Raw genomic sequence first — 15,787 nt, forward strand, 5'->3', positions numbered from 1 at the left:
TGTCTGGATCACATCCCTTAGGTCTTTTACCTACCTTTCTTTTGACCCGCGATTCTTCCTACCCCTACCCACTAGCCTTCTGAGCCAGTCTCTGATCCTCAAACCGAGACGGGCTAGGACCCCTGGGTTGTTCGGGCTCAGACCTGGACTTCGTGAGGCCGCTATCCCAGTCTTTCAGCAGGTCAGCTTGATATGCTTTGAGCATCACCATCGTGTGCAATGAAGCGACAGCCCGACCTGCTGCTGCTGCGTATGCCCTGGCATACGAGCAAGATGTCAAGGAGGGGAGTCTTAGAGGTAAAAAACGGCCTCTTCCATTCCTTCTCAATCTATATATGGAAAACAGGAAGAAAGGAAGGCTCACCTGAGCTGGAGGGTTATGGCCAGAAAAATAACATTCATCGAGATACTTCGCGACGTCACTTTCTTCTCCCGCTTCACGGCAAGTAAAGCCTCGCCGTGGCACTATCCATAATTTCCAAAAGCTCATCATACGCAGGGCAAAAGGATTGGGAAGGCTCAGCCTCAGCTTCTTTGCCCTCCTCAAACATTTCCTGCTTTTGCTGGGCTGATCCCAGCAGAGCACTGGCCCCTGAATCAGACAGTGTTAATGAAATAACATCATCCTCCAGCGGCTCACTCTAGTGCACAACCGACAATCGCAAAAGAGAAAACCCCTCTTCAAACTCATCGGCCAGATCCACCTGTGATCCCCATGAGGTCATTCCCTTCCGTGCCTCAGCAGCGGCGGGTCCTGAATCGCGGGAAGCAGAAGGCTGCCCTCTTTCCTCGAAAAGAGAGATAAACGAGAGCAGAGCTTTTCCCTTGGAAAAAACGCTCGCAGTGCACGCCGATTGCCCCCTCGGAGGCATCGCATGCGTGCTCTTCGCCCAAACAAATAACGCATAGATCGTGTGTGTCGTCAGATGTTAAACAACGTCATCACGGACGCACACATCCTTAAACGCTTTGCTAGTGCTCGCCATAATGAGATGAATAGAGATTGCTCTTACCACAGAAATGCACGCTTCAAACAAAACAGTAAATGAAGACGAAGAAGAGAATGATGTGTTCTCCCGGCACCTATTTATACTATAGTCGCACCGGTAGTGACGTCATGGCTGTCACCGGCCAACGAGTTGGTGTTTTTTCAATGTATGCTTCAGACACGGGTCACGACGAGGCATTTCCCATAGCGACCCCTAGAGAGAGGACACAGTTAGAAGTTCCCATGGAAGGGAACTGTCAGTTCGGTAAGTGAGTCAGAAGTTTAGTTAGACTTATTCAAAAAAGTAACTTGCTAGGTTTTTTTTGTTTGATTGTTTTTTTTTTAATGATTCATTAAAAGAACAAAGTAATTTGTTTATAAATCAGACTAGAATTTTTAATTTTAACTAGAATTTTAGAAATTCAAACTAGAATTTAGTTTTCTGCATGCAGCCCACAAACACATCTAATTTTCTTACTATGTCATGGTACACAGTCTTTTTTCTCATTGCATTCAATAAACACTGTAAACTCACATTCACAACTTACATTCAGCAGAGGTACAGGAATATCACTGGAAGGTCACTGGAGTTTAATGCATAATTTAATTCATTTGGATATGTTGTATTTTATTAGATGTGTATTGTCTCAAACTGTCCTTCTCTCTCTCTTGCCCTGTCCATAGTCGTCCACACTACTCCTTCAACCACTACCCACTGGTTTCACTACACCACCATGACCTCCAGCCCCAATGCTACAGCACAATTCACCACTTTCTCCACAAGTTTGCTGAGCAGCCTGGGCAGCTCCACCCCCAACACCACCACCACAGTGACTCCGGTCCCGTGGAACCAGTTCAACATCATTGTCCTGGCCGTGATCATCATAGTTGTTATTGCTCTCTTGGCAGTGGTAGGTGGTGTGTACACTTACAGAGAATATCAGAACCGCAAGCTGAACGCCCCATTCTGGACCATCGAGCTGAAGGAGGACAACATTAGCTTCAGCAGCTATCATGACTGCATTCCGAACGCAGATGTATCAGGGCTTTTAGAAGATGACGTTAGTGACATGGGCAATGGACAACTTGCTTTAACCGGTCCTGGTAATTTGTATAAGGTGTAACTGATGTTCCATCACAGAAACTGGGCTGCTACGTCAGTGCTGGCCCGACGCTGGGCAGATTGTGGACCTGTGGATATGTTGACCCCTGATATATGTTTTCATTTTAGGCTGATGAACAAAGGACACGGTATTCCCATTGGACATAATGCAAACACTCACACAAGCACTCCAGAGCCAGAAGACAAAGTAATGAATGAGGAACATGAGCAGTGCATCTAACTGAAAAGCCAAGTTAAACATCCTGCCTTGTTGAAGGCCTTGGCCAACTCACAGCTGAAACATGTTGTCTTGTTTTGAAGAAGGAGAAGAGATGCAGAGACCATTTCACTAATGTGTGACTAGACAATGATGTGACTGTGAGACATGCATGATGTTTCATCACAAATGGATAGATCAATCAAATGCATCTGCTTATTAACATTATTAGCATACTTGCAGTTACATCCATTCACACTTTCCCTTTGTAAATGCTGTTTTAAATGGACAGAGGGGACATTAGTTTTCATCAAACTCGGGATGGATATCGTTTTGTTTTTTTCTTTGTGTGTTCACACGGTTTTAGTGTCGCTTCTTACATGCTATTACATGTGCAGGACTTTAGGGGGCACCGTTACACTGGACCTGGCGTACAGAGCAGGCCTGTGTATTATGCAATGGAAATATATAATACTAAATGGCACATGGCTGCTGAATGACTTCTGCATTCAATTGCATTTATTTTGGCAGACACTTCCTTGCCGAAGCAAATTGCAAGAAGGGATGATTTGTTTTTATCAGGCCAGAGGATCTGTGTGTCAGTCTCAGATGGAGAGAGCCTGACTAATTCTTGTCACAATATTACAACGGTAAAGTGGATTTTGAAGACCATTTCATGGTGTATGGAACTGTACTTGTTTTATTTATTTTTCAGAAATGTTCTCCTCAATCCGCTTTTCCTTCATGACTTAGCACCGGGCATCAGTTCAATGGTGCCATGCCTTGTTGTGTGGACTTGACACAACTTGTCTGACTGGTAGAGTTTAAGTTTTGGTTCATTTATTTGAACGAACCTCTCTCTCAGCTTGATGGTTTAGGGTCAGTTTACGTGAGTCACAGAGGAAGGGAACAAATATGATCAGATGAGCAATAATGCCTGTTGGATCTAACAGCCGTACTGGGCAGTAATTAATCACTGCCATTTGTGTAGCACAGGCTAAAACAAGTTGAGCAAACGGTTCAGTGATGAATAAGTGCACATGTTTGAGTGTGTGGGTGTTGAGCGTGGTAATCTAATATATTATTATTATTATTGGAGTTGGGTAAAAGAGTACAAAATGCCATGTCAGTCAGTAAAAGACCAATAAAATGATGTGTGTGTGTTTATGAATGAGTCTGTTTTTATAGGCAATGACCTGAACTTGAAGACAAGAGCAATAGATCATCTGTGATTATATCTCAAATGACTTTTGGGATATCTACTTTTAGCTCCCTCCCCACTTCCACCATCCCAAAGCTGTCTTTATCCGAGGTGTGTTGGTACAAAACGATGTAAATATTAGATGTACAGAATGGTTGTCATGAGGAGGCTGCTATTGTATTGGTACATATGGCGATGAGTCTTGTTTCTGTGACCAGCATACTGGTGCGCACACATAGAGGCTGACGTCGTAATGGTGTCTTAATCTCACATTGTATGCATTGTGCAGTATGCATGGTGCACCATATTCACAACTAATTCTGTGAAAGATTTCAATAAAAGTTACTTTTCCTATAATATGTAATTTCATCATTATTATTATTATTATTTCATTGTATTTCATGCACCAGTTTCCTGACCGTCTGGTTCATACTGCACACAAAACTAGAAAGCACTAGTGAAAATAGCGAGTTTCAGTTGAATAAAATTTACGTTACATTTCATGAATTCACTGAGGACTTTTGTGAAAAAGTATTAAGTTGTATTTGAGGCACTGTGGATGCTAACATTTTTCATATTTGTTACTAGGTCAATTGTGGACACAGTGACCAATTTCAGTTGTATGGAAACAAGTATTGTTTTGTTTTGAAATGAAAAGTTAGATCTATAGGGTCAGACACACCTCAGATTTAGGCCAGAGGTCATGATGTTTTTTAAATAATTATTATAATTCATGGAGCTATTGTTTAATAATTCCATGAATTAGGTGTACATTTCAAACATCTTCATTATTCATCATAACCTAAAGTCCAATTGTCCAAACTCATTTTGGACAGATTGACTGAATTCCTAGTCTACTGCTATTATGACATCCCTTCAACTAAAAATACAGACCTGTAAACAATTTGTAGAATTATATTGTGTAATTCAGATTCATTTTACATATTCTGCCAAACTAAGATGACATCCTCCTCATTATGTACACCCCAAAGTAATCTCTAAATGTGTTACAATTTAGCAGTAAAATCTGTTCCTATGTACAAACCCGATTCCAAAAAAGTTGGGACACTGTACAAATTGTGAATAAAAACAGAATGCAATGATGTGGAAGTTTCAAATTTCAATATTTTGTTCAGAATACAACATAGATGACATATCAAATGTTTAAACTGAGAAAATGTATAATTTTAAGGGAAAAATAAGTTGATTTTAGATTTCATGGCATCCAACACATCTCAAAAAAGTTGGGACAAGGCCATGTTTACCCCTGTGTGGCATCCCCTCTTCTTTTTATAACAGTCTGCAAACGTCTGGGGACTGAGGAGACAAGTTGCTCAAGTTTAGGAATAGGAATGTTGTCCTATTCTTGTCTAATACAGGCTTCTAGTTGCTCAACTGTCTTAGGTCTTCTTTGCCGCATCTTGCTCTTTATGATGTGCCAAATGTTTTCTATGGGTGAAAGATCTGGACTGCAGGCTGGCCATTTCAGTACCCGGATCCTTCTTCTACGCAGCCATGATGTTGTAATCGATGCAGTATGTGGGCTGGCATTGTCATGTTGGAAAATGCAAGGTCTTCCCTGAAAGAGACGACGTCTGGATGGGAGCATATGTTGTTCTAGAACTTGGATATACCTTTCAGCATTGATGGTGCCTTTCCAGATGTGTAAGCGGCCCATGCCACACGCACTCATGCAACAGAGATTGTTCCAGATTCTCTGAATCTTTGGATGATATTATGCACTGTAGATGATGATAACTTCAAACTCTTTGCAATTTTTCTCTGAGAAACTCTTTTCTGATATTGCTCCACTATTTTTCGCCGCAGCATTGGGGGAATTGGTGATCCTCTGCCCATCTTGACTTCTGAGAGACACTGCCACTCTGAGAGGCTCTTTTTATACCCAATCATGTTGCAAATTGACCTAATAAGTTGCAAATTGGTCCTCCAGCTGTTCCTTATATGTACATTTAACTTTTCCAGCCTCTTATTGCTACCTGTCCCAACTTTTTTGGAATGTGTAGCTCTCATGAAATCCAAAATGAGCCAATATTTGGCATGACATTTCAAAATGTCTCACTTTCAATATTTGATATGTTATCTATATTCTATTGTGAATAAAATATAAGTTTATGAGATTTGTAAATTATTCCATTCCTTTTTTACTCACAATTTGTACAGTGTCCCAACTTTTTTGGAATTGAGTTTGTAGGTCAATATGTTTACTTCAGTTTTCAGTGTTCCTTTAGTGAGACTGCAAATATCAAACAAAGGTTAAAACATGACTCCTTTTTTACATGTACAGTCAACTATATAGCTCAAATCAGTTTCTTTTTTTCTGTTCAGTATAATCATCACTTTCATCTACAGACCATGTGGTTCTGCTGGCATCATCTGTGTAAGAATCGTGATGGCAGGAGAAATCAAGTGAGTGCCTGACTTCAAAAGGTTTGCTTTTTTGTAACATGTTTTAACATCTTGCAACACATGATTTCAAATATTTATAGCCCTGTTCCCTTACATAGCACATGAAGCTGCTTGAGGCAATTATTTTGAGTTTGAGTAATATGCTGATGTGTGACATTTTCCATGGCTGAGCTATATAAACTGTTATGCTCTTGTATGATTTTGTCCGTTTCTATTGAGCAAAAATGGTTAATAAGTGCCACAAAGGGATTTTTGAATTTAGAAGCCCACGCACAACTCCTAGATTTCCCAACATTCATTGAGTCATATAGCAATCTTCTTTTATAATTCTAATGTACAAAGTGCATGATTGTTCACAAACAATGAATGACGCAATTTCCATATGGAGACTTTTCTTCTGGCTGCTATTGATTTTGAGAACTGAGGTGAACTGAGGTTAATCCTGAAAAACAATCCAGTGGAGAATAGCTATAAAAGCCCCCCACCCACTTAAATGTTCTCATCTTTAATTTGTACCCTTCTTAAAGGTCAGAGGTAGATAGCTGGGGAGTATTCCTGCAATCGCCCACACCTTCTGGGTATCCATTAAGGGGTCATACTAACAAATATCACAGAATCTGAGTCACTTTTTTTAAGTCATACTAAGTACATACTTTCATTTCATTCATTTTTACTTTCATTCAGAAATGCTTTTCAAAGCAAATAAAAAGCATCCTCCTGAAACAATTGAAGGTCTATAAATAAGCACAAAAGTTTTATTTTTTATACTTTGTTGGCTTATTTATTTACTCTTGCCATGAATTAAAATAATAGAACCTACAATTATGGTAGCCGTTCGCATAAAACCTGGTCAAGACCGAGCAAAAGCCTCTGAGAGCTCGGCAGTGGGCGGGACTAATGTGCAAAATTGTAATCTCATTGGCTAGTCCTCACCTTTCACTGTCCACGTTTTGATTACAGCAAATCACTACCTGATATAGGACGAGAGCTTTGACTATTGTAAATGAATGTTGTTAAATACTAACAGAAAAAGCATTTTACTTGTAAGCAGCTTTTAGCATGTTCTTGAACCCTGACCTCATTATTGTTAGTTATTTTTCACAGAAACCATGTTTAAGGGAGAAATTAACTTTTGAAACCATAAAAGAGGTGTTATTGTACACATTACTCCACCCCTGCATTTGTCACCTGCTCCCTCGTATAAAAACGACTTGAAGTGTCATACAGAAATATGATGATTATGTTGATTTTGTTTGCGATATTGTAAACACAATGCAGACTTGCTGTGGGAGTGATTCAAAACACGACTGATTTTCACTTATCTCCCGTCCCAGTTAACACTGCATTTTTCCATTTTGCTAATGGAGAGCATTTCAAGTGGAAACTAACTGTTGTAGTAGTGAGAGTCTTTCATATGTCTCTCTTGCCTACCTGGAAATACTGTTGCCATGACACAGAGATGTTGAGGTTCTTGTCAAGATCATCCCTCAATCCCACAAACCCTGCAGTGACATTGGAAATAAATTGTTTATGAGAATTATTTGAATATAACTCCGATATTGGCAGAATGTGATCCAAATGGGTAATGCAAAGCTAGCCAACACAGCCTCCCATGCTCGAATTCTGAGCTTTATCAGTCCTAGTTAATAAATAAAGATCATCATCCTCAGATTGTTCTTTAAAATCAATTAAGTCAGTTACTTCGCTCAAGTAACTGACTTAGTGAATCATTATTGCACATCAAAAATCCCGAGACATTTAAATTGCTCGAATTCTGAGCTTTATCAGTCCTAGTTAATAAATAAAGATCATCATCCTCAGATTGTTCTTTAAAATCAATTAAGTCAGTTACTTCGCTCAAGTAACTGATTTAGTGAATCATTATTGCACATCAAAAATCCCGAGACATTTAAATTAATCTGAGCACATGATGCCAGAAATCAACAGCACTTAGCCAATCGAGTGCTGACGAGTGGAATCTGATGTCATTGTGGCATCACTGAGCCATGTAGACCTTCTAAATGGAAGACATTTGCGGGCATTTTCTTTTACTTACTTTGATATCATCTGGGAAACTGCCCTCTTTTGGAAATGTAACTTACGAGTTCTGTAAATAGAGTAACCGATAAAAATGAGTCATATAAAAATATATATGTGTATATATAACTGGAAAAACATAATCTGTGTCTGAATCAACAGTGAGATGCTCACAAACAGACTGAATGTCCCTAAAGCGCCCAGCAAAATCTAAACATGCACAGTGCGTGAAGATTTTTGCTGATGCTTCTGCTAACACCCACACCCAATGGGAGCACTCGTATATACATGTGGTGACCTTGTTTGCATGATTGATTACAGATATGACTTCCAGTCAACGTTGTGGGAAAATACCAGATGGGTGGTCTCTAAAGTACTTGTGGTCTATATGTGGATGTGTGTATCTAAGGAATAGTTCACCTAAAAATTTAAATTCTGTCACCATTTATGTTGTTTCAAGCCTGTGTCGCACTTTATTCTGCAGAATACAAAAAGGAGAAATTCTGAGGAATGTCTTGGTCAGTGGTTTCTGTGCAGTGACAATGGTGATGGAGATTGAAAAAGGATGCAAAATCACTTTTTAGTTCTTCTGAAGGCATGTGATGGCTTTGTGTGGGGAACAGTTGAAATTGAAGTTGTCTGATAATAGGGACTTTAAACAAAAGTAGCTGATGGAATGACAACAGCATTCTGCAAAACGTTCTATTAAAGGAGTAGTTCACTTCCAGAATTTTCATTCTGGAAGTGAACTAATTTAATTCCAGTCACCGTTGCTGTTATAACAGCAGCTGTTGCATAATCTGTGATTATTCACCTTTATTTGTATAGCGCTTTATACAATGCTGATTGTGTTAAAGCAGCTTTACAGTGTCAAACAGGAAAATAGTTTGTCAATAATACAAGAAGACAATAACAAAGTCATTTGTCCAGCTAAAGCTATTTCATAAATTAAATCATGAAATTATTCAATGAGTTTAAATTCAGAACCATGAATGAATCATTCAGAACAGTTTGATAAAAAAAAATCACTAAAAGATCTGATACAAACAAATTATTACTTCACAAACCAGCTACAACTTTAACAATCCTCACACACAATAGCAGATGGCCGTTCTGGAGGATGTGAGATTTATATGCACATGTAGACTACTTTGTTACTTTTACAGTGATTATTACAGCCTTTTGAGACTTAATATCTTCATATAATATCTTCCAAAATTTCTCCTTTTGATATTTATCTAGGTTTGTAATGACATGAGGGTGAGAAAATGATGACAGAATTTTCATTTCTGCACTCTAAAAAAATACAGTTTTTTTAAAAAATAATTTTTTTTTTACACAAATGCTGGGTTGAGCCTTTTGGGTCTTTTTTTTCAGTGTTTGGGTAGTTTTTGTGTTACCCAGCTCCTGGGTAAGATATAACCAATGTTTGGGTAGTTTTTGTGTTACTCCTGGGTCCTGGGTCAGACGTAACCCAGCGGTTGAGTTATTAATCGCAGGGATTTTGCGTCCTCTTCAGGAGAGAGTAGTTCTAAACGCCATCGAATAGATGCATTTCTTCTGTAAAATACAGGTTTGTGTACATTTTAATTTTATCTATAAAATCATTACTGTGCTGTATATCGTTCAATTTAATGCAAAGCATCATACAGGCGCGCGGTGTGAATCACCTAAACGAGAGTGGCGTCGGTCTTTTCGCGTGATGGAAAAGCCTGATGCTTTGCATAAAATAAACGATTTTATTTATAAAGATACAGAATATAAATACTTTGGATGTTAAAATATGTCCTCGGAGCTGTTTACTGTTTGTTATGGGCAAGTCATAGAGACAGTCACAGCATGTTTCGGCTATGAGTGAAACACAGGGTGGCAGTCCTTTAGTAAAAAAGTAAAAATTAAGCTAGTATTATAGTAAAAATGAATCAACCCAATATGCTAGATTAAATAAACAAATTAACCCAACATGTGTTCTGTCCTATATTTTTTAGAGTGTGGGTGAACTGTGCCTTTAAGAGTTATTTTTCACTGTCACTTGTCAGGACCTTTTAAGATTAAAGATTTGAATTTCTGTGTCTTACAAAAATGATACCATTTCAGAACTGACATGAGGGAAAGTTTCACTGTCCTCCATACACCAACCATCTCACCTTATTTTGGTAGATTTAGGGTTTTTTATTTTTTAGGTTTACCTTTAATTTTTATTTATTTTTTAGGTTTACCTTATATTGGTCGATTTTAGGTTATTGACTCTCCAGACAGGTAATCTGATAAAAGAGTGAAATTACAAACAGTGCTATTAACTCAAATGAAACAAGATGTTGGCTTAGATTACAACAAGAAATCAGTGAAATGCATGAATGCATGCTTTACATAGTGAAAGCTATGAGTTTTCTGTTACCATGCTCGCATCCACCCTCATCTCACCCACAGGTGATGCGGAGTTAATAGCGCACCGATGAACGCGTGGGAGAGACTCCTATCTCATTACGTTCGACAACTTCATCCGGTACAAGAGGCATTTCTTGTTTGAGACTGTTGTTATTTCAACTTCTTGCGAAGCAGGCATGGATACAGCGCGGGCAGCTAGGACGCATATTATCTGGACATCGATAGCTTTGGTCTTTATTTTAATCGCATCGTGCTTGGCATATGTTTTCATGTCAAAGGTAAATATAATTCGATCTACAGCCTTAGAATTTCAGATTCTTTATCTGGCTAGATATTATTTTGGACAATAAAATTACCCCGTGTTCAGGATTCTGTGGGACACGTTGAAGAATACCTCCGCGATTGATTTCGTTGAATAAAAGTCTAGTAAGACAGTTTACCATTCTAGCAAGCATGCGGTTTTAATATTTTTATGAAAAAGAGAAAAAAAAAGGGTCCGATCCTCAGTTCACACACAGGGCAGAGAAACACTTCCTTGTTTTCCATCGTAGAGCTTTCTCCAGCATTTTATAGCTATGGATAGCTGATTCATGGATCAAGTTGCAGAGGGCGTGTTTGTAAACAACGAATGGATGCATTTATGCGTATTTACGTAGGCTCTGCTTCTGTGCAGTCTAGGCTACTCTAGGAATATGCATGACAGTGACATGTCTTACTGTAACTTCAACAGGTGCCTGGATGCCAAAGAATAAACATCGTGAATGGTAAGTTATACCTAAATATTAACTCATAATTACAGTACTTATTGTGTCTTTTGTCAGCGACTATTGGCGGAATTTATTTCCCTTTTTACTACATTGCTCCTTTAGCTTTTTGTTTATAATCTATGGGAGAAAAACACTGCGTTTATATTCTAAGTGTATCTTTTAGCCTGTATATAGTGTGCATCATCAGTAAGGTAGGCTATATATAGAGTTTGTTCTGTTTATGTATTGCGACTATTGGCGGAATTTATTTCCCTTTTTACTACATTGCTCCTTTAGCTTTTTGTTTATAATCTATGGGAGAAAAACACTGCGTTTATATTCTAAGTGTATCTTTTAGCCTGTATATAGTGTGCATCATCAGTAAGGTAGGCTATATATAGAGTTTGTTCTGTTTATGTCACTGAATCAGTCCATTAAGATCACGTGAAGCGTTTTAGAAAGTCCCTGTGGAGGGCGCGATCTGTCGAGGGTGCAAGTGGCAACGGTCATTTGGCGCAAAACGAAAGATCTAAACTTAAGAATTTGTTATAATTTTTGATATATATATATATATATATATAAAAGATACTTAAAGAATACTGATGCTATGGTAACCTCCTCAGCGAATGCGACTTTTATACCTCTGATAACTTGTCATTTTAATTCTGTCGTTACTAAATAAAAGCGTTCGAAACACCTGTTAGAACATAGCCTATATAACGTGTAGGCTATATTAAGATAAAAAACTCCATCCCATTGGTTTGACACCAATAACCCCTTAAACAATTTGTTTACATGAAAACTGATCATGATTTACGGTGTGTGTTGTAGTCAACTAAATAAACAATAGAAGTTGATACGAACCGCAACTAACATAAACAGAAAGGCTACTGTAAAAGGTAGAAAGGTTCTGAAGTGGCAACGGTCATTTGGCGCAAAACGAAAGATCTAAACTTAAGAATTTGTTATAATTTTTGATATATATATATATAAAAGATACTTAAAGAATACTGATGCTATGGTAACCTCCTCAGCGAATGCGACTTTTATACCTCTGATAACTTGTCATTTTAATTCTGTCGTTACTAAATAAAAGCGTTCGAAACACCTGTTAGAACATAGCCTATATAACGTGTAGGCTATATTAAGATAAAAAACTCCATCCCATTGGTTTGACACCAATAACCCCTTAAACAATTTGTTTACATGAAAACTGATCATGATTTACGGTGTGTGTTGTAGTCAACTAAATAAACAATAGAAGTTGATACGAACCGCAACTAACATAAACAGAAAGGCTACTGTAAAAGGTAGAAAGGTTCTGAAAGCTCTTACTATTGAAAGAATCTCCATTCTAGTTGATTGCAGTTTAACGGTAGTATAATAACTGTGGTTACTGTAATGGTAATGGTAACACACTCTAATGGTAACATTCTGTATAACTGAGACAGTGTTTGTGGGAGTCTGCTGTGAGAATGTTTTGGGTGGGGAGCCAAGCTGTCTCGCTGTGTTTTTGTGTAAATGCATTTTTGTGGTCTGCTTCATCACATTTTCCTGTACAGCTGTGAATTGCACGTTTAGTCATACAACAAGTTTTGTTGTTGTCACTTTTAATCAACATTTGCTCAGTGGTGGCAAACTTGGAGATATTTACACATGTTTTTCTTTCCTTTTTTCTATCTGACAGTCTCTGAACGTACAGAAATGATGTTCAGACAACAAGTCTCTCAAGAACACTGGCTTCTAAAAGGTGATTAGCCACAAATTTGTTTCTAGATATATTTATGAAAGATAGCCTATTGGTAGAAAGAAAGAAAATGGTTTCACAAAGTCCACATTTCACATTAAAAACGATATTATATTACAATTGCATAACTTAATGTAAACCTCTGTGATTCTATAATGCGAATTCTTGCTACATGTTTATCTTTATCTTCTTCAAGCTCAGAATTACAGTCAGGCAGATCATCGTTTGATCTGGGAAGATGAGTGGCTGGGATACAGGGATGAGAGTGAGAGTATTCTGGACCAGACCAACATGTGGATGGTCATTCGAGAGAAAGGTGTCTACCTGGTCTACATACAAGCAAACTTCATTCTAAAGCCACAGAAGAATAACAGTTCTACTGTAGAACTCAAAATTGTAGTGGATTTCAGTTATGATGGGACGAAGGAGGTGTTTTCAGCCGCACATGACACTCAGGTGGTGAGTGACAACTCGTTTCCAGACGCAAAGCTCAACACTTTCCTTCTGATGAAAATGCAGTCAACAAGCCAGTTATCAGTGAGAGTATTTCCAAGTCATTTGGTGAACTACCAACCCAGACCCTTCTCCACCTTTATCACTATCATAAAATGGGCAGACGACTGGTAGAGTGTTGCATATATTGCAGAAGTGATTGGCTTTCCAGGTGAAAACCATATCCATCTCCAATTTTTACAATGACGGTTGTTCTTATATTCTTATTAGCTTTAAATGTGACATTTTGAGTGGACGCGGTCTCAAGATCAGCTGCTAGAACACCTGAGATTTTCCAGCTGTTGTACTAGGAAATGCTCGCTGACATTAACAAGGATTGCGTGGGGGGTTGTGATACTTTCTTGGTGTTTTTTCTTCTTTCTTTCGAAATATCAAGATCACATCTCATGATCTTCTCAGAAGCATGACACATTTTCCTCTCAACAGATATATGAGTTAGGTTTGTTTTGTTTCAGTTTTTTTATGAGTCAAGACCAAAAAGGGCATGATGTACTGTTTATGAGCACTGACTTTGAAGATTCTCATGTATTACTTACATAAAAGATGTAATAACTGCCTGCAAGCATTGTTTTACAAAACAGTAGTAAGCTAATTCTGAGCAAGTGGGTATTTCTTTAGTGAAATGCATCTTCCTGTATATATATATATATAATCATGCAGTATTTTAATTATCGACAGCTGAATGTAAACACCTCTTAACACCCTATCTTTGTGCATCAGTGTTTGATATAAATGCTCATTGTGTCAAATGCTAAGGCTATGGAGCAATATTTTATTGTGTAAATATGCGCTTCTTTTTTAAGACAAGAAATCAGCATTTTTATTTGTCAAAGTTCTTGGAATGTGGTGCCAGTTTTTAGCTGTAAACAGATTCATCCAGCCACAGAAGCAATTATTTGTTCATGAATGTGATGGAAATGTTTTCTGATGGAGGTGGTGAATGTCTAGGGGTGGTAGTGGTGTTTTTTTTTTCACATATAAAAATACCACTAGTTACACTAATCCAATCAGTCAAGCAAGCCGTATGAATCTGAACAACATCAGCTGTTTTAATGAGACAGTGGAGTGCTTTTCTTTTCCAGCGAGTGTGAAAGTTTTTTTTCTGTCAGGAAAATACCATTTATGATGATTCATACTTTTTTGTATTCAGATGACCCAAACCAGCTGGCCGAATCTAAAGAAGATATTTAAAGTAAGAGAGTAAATTTAATGCCTTTTTTTTAATTTTTATTTTATTTTGTATGACAGTTTAGATTTTTCACAGCTAAGCCCTTATACATGTTATAACTAAAAAGGTAATCGTTCACGCTGAGTGATTTCAGTTGACTACTTTTTTTACTGTTCTCAAATATGCAAACAATATTATATTTATGTCATTTTAATATTTTTATTTAAACTAATAATTATAAATAAAGCTATGTGTTTTCCCTCTGCATGCCTCATATTCTTTAAGTTAATTTCTGTATATTTTATTGTTTTGTTCAACTTGTAAAGTTGTTTGTGATAGATGTTTAATAAATGAATGGCTACAAAAATGTCACAAACAGACAATGTAATATGCCTTATGTTACTGTTATCTGAGCTTTAAGCTTTTCAGTCTTTTCTGACCAAACAATGTTTTATTTTGACTTGTTTCCTAGGTAAAAAGTACAGAAAAGAAAACATTGAAGTTCAACTAAAGTTGTACAAAATATCAGTTGTTTAATGAGTTCTATATTTTGTACTTGGGTAGAATGGCAAAATAAATCTTATAAAAAATAAAGTACCTTTAATAAAAAATGTATAGACTATTTATTCAGAGAGAGAAAAAAATGGTTGATGTCTGTCAAACCGTTAGTGTTGTGTTCCTTGCAGAACCAGAACAGCATAACCATAAACCCACATTACATTGTAGGAGATATTTGTCTAACAAGCTAATGAGAATTTACAAAATATCTAATGGTTGTAATTAGTTTCTTTATTTGTTTACAGCCATCGACTGACATTCTGTTCTAGGAACCAAAAACGTTTAGTTGAGTGATTCTCAATGTAACATCTGGATGCTGAACAAGGAGGTGTATATAGTTCATGAAGTAAAGCGTATGAGAAGGGCTGATTAGTTGATGTAGGCCTAGATGTAGCGGTACGTACTGCCCCCTTGTGGCAGAGACTTTATATCTGACGGAAAAAGGTGAGTCAAGTCTGAAGTTACAGGGTTTCAGTTGAGTAATGTTGTGAATTTAAGCTTCAAAGTGTTGCTAATGAAGAACTTATGAATGAATAAATCACGTTTTTGTAACTGCCCTGACTGAGTAAATAAATAACCGTATCTTACACAAAGGCACTCAGGTTCACTTCCAAAGGCAGGGTGAGCTAGGAGACATGGACCACAAAAACAAAGACAATCACTTTATTAAAGAATACAAAAATTAAAACAAACAT

General features: G+C 37.5%; 2 protein-coding genes across 3 annotated transcripts in view; both read left to right on the plus strand.

Moving 5' to 3' along the window:
• Nucleotides 1-3,852, plus strand: part of LOC107587382 (multiple epidermal growth factor-like domains protein 9) — a 21,904-nt gene extending 18,052 nt beyond the window's left edge. The window contains exon 2 of the mRNA XM_016275167.1: nucleotides 1,673-3,852. Coding sequence (XP_016130653.1) covers nucleotides 1,673-2,112 — 440 coding nt within the window. The 3' untranslated portion in view covers nucleotides 2,113-3,852. The remainder of the gene's footprint in view (nucleotides 1-1,672) is intronic.
• A 6,586-nt stretch (nucleotides 3,853-10,438) lies between these two features.
• On the plus strand, nucleotides 10,439-14,714 carry LOC107587386 (uncharacterized). Of its 2 annotated transcripts, XM_016275172.1 has the most exons (5): nucleotides 10,439-10,638; nucleotides 11,091-11,124; nucleotides 12,794-12,856; nucleotides 13,050-13,312; nucleotides 14,517-14,714. In XM_016275172.1, the coding sequence occupies exons 1-5, from the start codon at nucleotides 10,537-10,539 to the stop codon at nucleotides 14,568-14,570; spliced, it is 516 nt and encodes a 171-aa protein (XP_016130658.1). In that variant the 5' UTR covers nucleotides 10,439-10,536; the 3' UTR covers nucleotides 14,571-14,714. The 2 variants fall into 2 exon arrangements, with proteins under 2 accessions (XP_016130658.1, XP_016130657.1); XM_016275171.1 differs by having other exon boundaries at nucleotides 13,050-14,714.
• The last annotated feature ends 1,073 nt before the right edge of the window (nucleotides 14,715-15,787 follow it).

The sequence above is a fragment of the Sinocyclocheilus grahami genome, unplaced genomic scaffold, assembly GCF_001515645.1.
Source record: "Sinocyclocheilus grahami isolate Dianchi unplaced genomic scaffold, SAMN03320097.WGS_v1.1 scaffold92.1, whole genome shotgun sequence".
NCBI lineage: Eukaryota > Metazoa > Chordata > Actinopteri > Cypriniformes > Cyprinidae > Sinocyclocheilus > Sinocyclocheilus grahami.